The sequence below is a fragment of the Eriocheir sinensis genome, chromosome 41, assembly GCF_024679095.1.
Source record: "Eriocheir sinensis breed Jianghai 21 chromosome 41, ASM2467909v1, whole genome shotgun sequence".
In the NCBI taxonomy this organism is placed as follows: domain Eukaryota; kingdom Metazoa; phylum Arthropoda; class Malacostraca; order Decapoda; family Varunidae; genus Eriocheir; species Eriocheir sinensis.
Window position 1 is genome coordinate 6,509,220 of NC_066549.1, and position 7,700 is coordinate 6,516,919.

Genomic DNA, 7,700 nt, shown 5'->3' on the forward strand with positions numbered 1-7,700 from the left:
AGGGAGAAAGTCGAGGTCTGATGTTAGTTTACCACAGAAACGAAGAATAGTTGTGATACTGATGATGCTGTGATCGATACTGTAGAAATGATAAAGAATGATGAAAAATAATGATGATGCAATAGTAAAAACGAAAACTAACTGAAAACATATGAACGATCCGTATATATTTATATTCTCAAACGGAGAAAGACAATGGCGAGGTTAAATCATACAAATTGAATAGCTACCAATTAGAGAAAAAATCAAAAGTGGTGATGTGTGAGGTGACTTCCGGCAAAGATGCAACCCTCATAGTAGTGGAGGTGGTGACTCATCGCAAAGAACTGACTCAACACCATGGCGCGGTGAAGTGTGCGTGAGGCAACGACTGACTTGTTGAGGCGAACTGATCACTAAGGAGGCGACGAAGGAAAACAAGAGTCTTCTGTAGATAAAGGACTGAGAACACAAGGGCATCGCAGAGAATACCACCACCAACACCACACACAGACAGACACAGCCCGCGGCATGGGCAAGGCGGGCGTGGTGGCAGTGGCGGCGACGGTGGCGGCGGCGTGACGGCCCTGCAGGACCCTCGAGTCGCCCAGGATGCCCCGCCCACCCTCGGGAGGATGGCTGCCGGCGGCCATCCTCTGTCTGGGACTGGCGGCTGAGGCAGGTAAGGCGGGGAGGCTGGGAGGGAGGGGAGGGGGAGCAGGCGGCAGAAAAGGCTGATGCATGTCGGGAATAAAGGAAATTATAACATGGTCGTATCAGTAGTGTATACTAACACCCTCCCTTTCCCCCACAGGCAGCAATCCCGTGCACGCCCCCACGGCCAGCTGGGCGGGCGCACAGCCAGCTGCGGAGGAGTTCCCACGCCAGCGGCACTTCAGCCCGGCGCGCCCCGAGGAGCGGTACGGCCCGCCGCGCCATCAGTACCCGCAGTATGGTGGATACGCTCACCGCACCCTGGAGGCCAAGGCGGCCCAACAGCGGCTTGACTACGAGCTGGAGCAGCCGTACCAGCACGACGTGAACCTGTACGAGTACTCCTACACGGAGAGCAGCACGCACGGCGACCAGGCCAGCAAGTACGGCCGGGTGAGTCCGCGGCGGCCGCCAGCGGGAGACGCAGCCTCGCTGCCTCGCCGTTATGGGGGGCGCCTCTGGTGGACAGGCGTGCCCTTGCCCGTGGTGGGCGCTCATGGTGACCCGTACATGCCCCGCCCCCTTGGTCCTGAAACCCAGCAGGGGCGGGGTGGCGGCGAGGCACGCCGCGGGGCACCAACGCGTCGCCTGCTGCACAACGAGTCCCTGGCGGGCGGGGCGCGCGTCCAAAAGTCGTTGCAGCATTCTGGACTCTTTGGTCAGGACTTTTCTGACGTGCGGGCGGCGCCCACCACCACTCCCGCCCCAACGCAACCCCGCGCCAGGCAACCCAGCGGGCTGGAGTCCTTCCTGCACCTGATAACGGAAGACGAGCCCTCTGGGGCTGCCCCGGGAGAGGTGGTGCCAGAAGCCCCTGGAAATGAGAAGAGTCACAGCCGCAGCAGCAGGGGTCGCGGGTGGGAAGGGCAGGCGGACTCCAGGGAGGGTCAGCCAGCGCCTGCGCCCGTCACCGCCACGGCCGTGCTGGGCTCCGTCATGCTGCTCATCATCCTCGTGGTGGTAAGGCCTCGCGCAGACACAAGTCTGTTGTTTGGAAGCCGCGAGTGCTTACAGAGGACATCATGGCAATCTTACTTTGGGACACTTAAGTCTTAACACTTACAGATGATAATTTAACGCACAAAGAGAAATATCAATGGCGTAAAACTTTTTGTCAAATCTTCCGCCAAGCACTCGCATCTGGCCTCGGTCTCCATCTTAACCCCACCTCCCCCTCCTCCAGGTGATGGTGGCCCTCCGCGTCCAGTGGAGGGAGAGGGTGAAGGGGGAGGAGGAGTGGCGGGTCGGCTCCCCCACCGTCCAGCCCCCTACCCCCGCCCCGTCCAACACCACCGCCCCCTCCCCCTCCTCCTCGCACCACCTCAGCCCCCTCGACCACCTCCACCCAGAGCCCATCAGGATAAAGGTGAGACTGCTACGGACACAAAAATATACACGTACACACAAATACATACATACATACATATTTGCATAAGGCATTCATATGAACATACATTAACATAGACAGAGACAGGTATTTACACAGATCAGATATTTATCCATTCTGATGCTCTTAAAATGGATGATGGTAATGGCGGAGATGGCACTTGTGATGGTGGTGGTGAGGTGGTGATGATGATGATGATGGTGATGATGATGATGATCACGTGATGGTGATGATGATGACGATGATGGTGGTGGTGGTGATGATGGTGGTGGTGATGATGATGATGGTGGTGGTGGTGACGGTGTTGTGTGTTACAGGCGAAAGGTCTGCTGGAGAGGCGGGGCTCCAACACCAGCCTCACCCTGGAGCTGGCCACCCCGGGACCTCCCCTCGACGTGGCCTCGCCCCCCCGACACTGGTAGGTGCCCCTGTGTGTGTGTGTGTGTGTGTGTGTGTGTGTGTGTGTGTGTGTGTGTGTGTTTGAGTGAATGAGTGAGTGGGTGAGAGTGAGTGCGTGAGTGGGTGAGAAAAAATATTATAAAGGGATTGAAGATGTGTGTGTCCATGTGCCTGTAAGATTATAAAAGTGGACTGAATAACAAAAAAAAAAAGGAAGACCTCATGAACACAAATGCAGTAACAGAACTGAAAGAGCACGTGCACAGAGAAACATGCCAGTCCTCGTTAACAGACCGACTTGGTCAGCTAGGCTGCGGTCGGCCGATAGAGTCGGTCTGTCGGCACCTTGCTACGAGCCGCCATTAATCAAGGCCCGTGCTCCCCCCTATAGGGAGGGAGCAATTAAAAAAAAAAAAAAAGATGCACAACATTCCACCGCTATCTCCATCCTTGCTCCAATCTAGAGAAATAGAAGAGACAATAAATTACTAAATTCAAGCCGTGTTCTCAGTCTCGGACACTGTCGGCTTTCATAACAAATATTTCCAAAGACCACAAAGGAGAATAGTCGGGCTCTCACGAGTGTGATTCTTTTTCATGGTGCAGAGAGAAGCCTTGTCAAACTAAAACTAAACTCATACAACTCAATTATAGAATAAAACTGTGATAAAACTACCAATGTGATAAAACTACCGATGGAAAAGCTTACAACCTCCACTAAAACCTTATTGAACGCGCGGGTGGGTAGGCGCCGGAGGTTTTGAGAGTATGGGACTCACTTTCAACTCGACGTTTTCGAGGGTGCTTCATATTGACTGGGGATGCAGCATACCCCAAACAGCGAATAGGTAGTGATATGAAAGGTTAGGATAACATGAGTGACAGCGGCGGGTCCTGCAGCACGCCGGAGGAGTTCCTGATGACGGCGGGCAACAGGATGAGTCGGCGGCAGCTGCGGCAGTGCCTGAAGGAGGGCCGGGCGCTGCACGCGGAGTTCTGGGAGGTGCCGCTCAACCACCCGGACAAGTGAGTGCGTTATGGTGTGAATTAGTTTGTTGTAATTCGTGGTACAAGGCTTATTCTTTTCGCTCTATTGTTATTGCGTATAATTGCTTGTTATTATTCGCTATAACTTTTTTTTTGCTAGTTTGAAGATATTCCTTATTGTTGTTGTTATTGTTATTGTTGTTGTTATTGTTGTTGTTGTAGTTATTGTTGTTATTGTTGCTGTTTTCATTTTTTATCATTAGAAGCAGTATAGTTCAATTTCCCTTTTCGTAAGACTTATCATCATTCTTTCCTTCGTATTATTATGATCATTATTATTATTACTATTATTACCGTCCGCAAAAGAATTTTGCGGAAGGTATTGTTTTCAGCTGTGTATTTTTTTTTTCTGTAAAGCGATAACTTTTGAACCATTACAGCTAGGATGGTGAAACTGCATAGGTGGACAACTAATGGCCCCACACAGGACAGGTTCGATTTTCAAGGTCACCGAGGTCAAAAATAAAGTAATCCTTCGCCTCGTATAGGCCAACCGGCCTCTTGCAGACTCCTACGTTCTTATGTTCACTGGCACGGGTTTTGAGAGGTGAACCAGGGCAGGACTTCACCCAAGACTTAATTGCTTATTTTCACATTTTGAGCACTCCGAACAGAGGGTGTTGGCAGCGGGCGATTTGCACTCGTTAGTGTCAATGTCTAGTTATTATTATTATTATTATTATTATTATTATTATTATTATTATTATTATTATTATTATTATTTATTATCACTCATTATCATTTAAATTATTATGAAGGGCCGGAGCATTGGTCTTAAAAAGCTTATCAGTAAGACTTTGATTTATTCTGAACCATTTTCCCTTCTGGTGCAGGTGTGACGTGCCGGGCAGCGCCTCCAAGAACAGGTACCGCACGGTGCTGCCCAACGAGGCCACGCGCGTCATGCTGCGCTCCCACGACCCCGCGGACCAGTACATCAACGCCAACTATGTGCGGGTGAGTGTGCGTGTGTGTGTGTGTGTGTGTGTGTGTGTGTGTGTGTGTGTGTGTGTGTGTGTGTGTGTGTGTGTGTGTGTGTGTAGTTTTCGGAGCATACTCGTGCACAACATTCTGCTCCACACATAACTGACATACTTCGATTTTCGCAAGTGTTATATTCCTGAGACTCTTGCGAATATACACCCTAGAGTGCTCTCCTCGCCCCTTTCCCCGCTACTTACCCGATAATTGCCTACAGCCTATGCAGAAAGACCTATATCCGCGAATATACGAAACTGCGAATGCTAAACCCTCGTAAAACAAGTATGTTGCGTCTGTATATCACTGGGTAAAAACTGTAAAAAATCAGTCTCGTTTGAATCAAGTCCATGACGTTTTGTACACACCCCACCCAGCCAGGTCATTCCATATTGCGGATTGATTGATCAATGAGTACTTAATAAAAAAAACTAAGCGAAGTAGGCCTACTCCGTGGTTACCCGAGAGTCACAGTTCTAGTCCCAGTGATCAGGACACACATCGTCGAAAGTCCCAAACCCAGATAAAGATATTATCGTATGCTATCGATTTAAGTTTTGATGTTAGCCTTATGTGCTGTATGGACAAAATAAAACTTACACAAGTCGCACACAACCTCCTGGAGCACCAGGAGATGAATCTGGGGTTGAGCATGTACGCACACACGTCCGCAGAAGTCTAACCATAGGGGGGCAATGGAGATACTGAGGCGGGCAGGTTATTTCCTTTTGAAGTTTTTCTTGTGGCTTTTTTTGAACACCTCCATGCTGACCTGACATCACAGATTTACTCCACATTCATTTAGTGTTGTAAGTATTAATGAAGCCAGGCTTTCTGCACCAAAATCCTCTGTTGTTGGCATTTCAATTAGACTCTACCACCCTTTACATATCTTACAACTACAGATATATTTTCTGTGTTGGTAGGCTCACGAGTTCCATCAGACAATGCTGAAAAATGTTATGTCAGCCTCCTTGATGTCATTAACGCCTGTAATGTGTGTGAAATATATGCATTTACATTGATGTGAGTACTATTCCAGGGTTATGACGGGCAGGAGCGAGCCTACATAGTGACGCAAGGCCCGCTGGCGCACACGGTGGTGGACATGTGGCGGCTGGTGCTGCAGGAGCGCGCGCCGGCCATCGTCATGATCACCCGCCTGAAGGAGAAGCAGCGGGTCAAGTGTGAGCCCTACGTGCCCGCCCACACCGCCACCTACGGTGACATCACTGTCACCGTGCGGCAGGTGATCGTCAAGAGCGGCTACACCATCAGGCAGCTCTCCCTTCAGGTGAGGTGCAGCGGGGTGCCTGCTTACCTTTATTTTTCTTTGGGTTCATGTCACAGGAGATTAATTATGTAGAACAAAAAATTCCAATCCCACGTCTTACGTCGGAAATCAGTACTGTAAGAAAGTACGTAGCTTCAACACAACCTTCTGAAGTCAGGTTGCCTGCCGGAGTCCCACAGGTACACTGGTTAAAACAACATGGGTCCAGTACATTCAACCAGTTGCTATTCATTAGGTTTTGGTTGACGCTATCCTCCACAAATCTCTAACTACAGGTCCGAAACACTTAACTGTAGGATTCATTAAACCACTCACCGAGCATTCTAAACTCTGTTAACAATCGTTGTGGATCTTGAAGTATCTTTAATGCAAATAAAAAAGTTTACTGTATGTTGGCAATGCGCTGCGTGATGCTCTTGATATGCCGAGTTCACATAAAACGAATCGAGTTAATGCAGCCAACAGTCATTCTGCCGTTCACACCAAATGGTTTAAGGAAACAAACAACCTTCCATCCCAATTTTGAGCTGTATCAATGTATATTTTCTCCTTAAGAGTTGCCAAGTGTGAATAATTCAGCACCAGAAAACCAAGTTTGGTGCATGCTTATATTTCCAGGCCTGATAAACTATTAACACCCTACTTCATTCAGCATCAGCCTCCCTCCACTGAACCGCCATCATACCTCGATCCCAGTCATTACAACCATTAACAGCTCCTGAAATAGTTATTATCGTCGTACACATTGATGGCATTGCCGCACATGGTATACAAATGACTCGTTGACTAAAATCAAACTTGTCCAGCCGTTCGTGTGACGACGTGACTAGATCGGTTCTGCTTAATAAGAATCGAAAAGATTCTGGAGTGATGATTCAATACCAAAAAAAAAACGATTTCCCACGGGTCCCCCAAGATCGTTAGGGGAAGGGGATGAGGCCTTTTTCTTTACTTTTAAGTACTTGCGCCTTCATATTATGGTTGAGGGACATGTATTTCGTCCCTTAACTATAATATGGAGGCGTAGTATCGTATTTTGGAGGCGCGGAGTGACTCTCCACAATTACCTCCTTATCACGCCAGTTGGCTGGGCTGTGTATGGTACATATCTATCCCTTCTATCACCATGTAGTACCTCGGGTATTTTCCTCTCCTCCTCCTCCCTCTCCACCTCCTCCTCCTCCTCCTCCTCCCTCTCCACCTCCTCCTTGGTAGCTGGGCCATATCATATTGATAAATACTCGACATATCTATCAGCAACATACTAACAATCGCTTACCTTTCTCTTCGGGTTGGCGTTGATGCGACGGTACTGCGGCTGTGATGTGACATGGCTGTGGCGGGGATGGTGCGGTGGCGCTCTGGTGATTGTGTATCGTCGCTGTGGTGCCGATGTGACGCTGTAACGCTGCCGTGGCGGGATCAGCGAGGGGACGAGCGCCACGACACACTGCACTTTTGGTACACCGCTTGGCCGGACCACAAGGCGCCCTCCGAGGCCGACCAACTCCTGGCGATGGCCCTGCAGGTGGACCACGTGCGGAAGGTGAGGCAGGAAGGGAGCCACTGACGGAGGGAGGAATGAATGGAGGGGCCCAAGGGAGGAGGGATGGAGTAAGGGGGCAGTGGTGGCCCCCTCTCCAGCAAAGAGCGAACCAAGGGAACTGTAATATAGAAAACTGTCTCAGTAACACACTGCATCGGAGCTTCGACTCCCACAACACATACACACACACGCACATTTTTGGGCGAGGGTTACGCTTCTTTAACTAAACTATGTATGTGCCATTCTGAGATGGTATAGTGAAATTTTACTATTCACTTCATATTCCACAGTTAGTTGGCTCGTCTCTCTCTCTCTCTCTCTCTCTCTCTCTCTCTCTCTCTCTCTCTCTCTCTCTC

The 7,700-nt window shown here is 49.7% G+C and overlaps 1 protein-coding gene and 1 long non-coding RNA gene across 7 annotated transcripts in view; one reads left to right on the forward strand and one right to left on the reverse strand.

Moving 5' to 3' along the window:
* LOC127009567 (uncharacterized) overlaps window positions 1-7,700 on the reverse strand; it is a 35,156-nt gene that overhangs the window by 16,733 nt on the left and 10,723 nt on the right. For 4 of the 5 annotated variants that reach the window (XR_007762056.1, XR_007762058.1, XR_007762057.1 and 1 more), the window contains one exon: window positions 7,078-7,462. This is a non-coding gene — a long non-coding RNA (uncharacterized LOC127009567). The remainder of the gene's footprint in view (window positions 1-7,077; window positions 7,463-7,700) is intronic. The other variant, XR_007762055.1, reaches the window with a different exon arrangement.
* The window catches only part of LOC127009561 (receptor-type tyrosine-protein phosphatase F-like), a 10,366-nt gene continuing 2,668 nt past the window's right edge, over window positions 3-7,700 (forward strand). Inside the window, exons 1-8 of one of the 2 annotated variants that reach the window (XM_050882748.1) lie at window positions 3-661; window positions 794-1,653; window positions 1,877-2,059; window positions 2,398-2,498; window positions 3,380-3,505; window positions 4,360-4,483; window positions 5,547-5,798; window positions 7,225-7,344. In XM_050882748.1, coding sequence (XP_050738705.1) covers window positions 592-661; window positions 794-1,653; window positions 1,877-2,059; window positions 2,398-2,498; window positions 3,380-3,505; window positions 4,360-4,483; window positions 5,547-5,798; window positions 7,225-7,344 — 1,836 coding nt within the window. In that variant the 5' untranslated portion in view covers window positions 3-591. The remainder of the gene's footprint in view (window positions 662-793; window positions 1,654-1,876; window positions 2,060-2,397; window positions 2,499-3,379; window positions 3,506-4,359; window positions 4,484-5,546; window positions 5,799-7,224; window positions 7,345-7,700) is intronic. The other variant, XM_050882749.1, reaches the window with a different exon arrangement.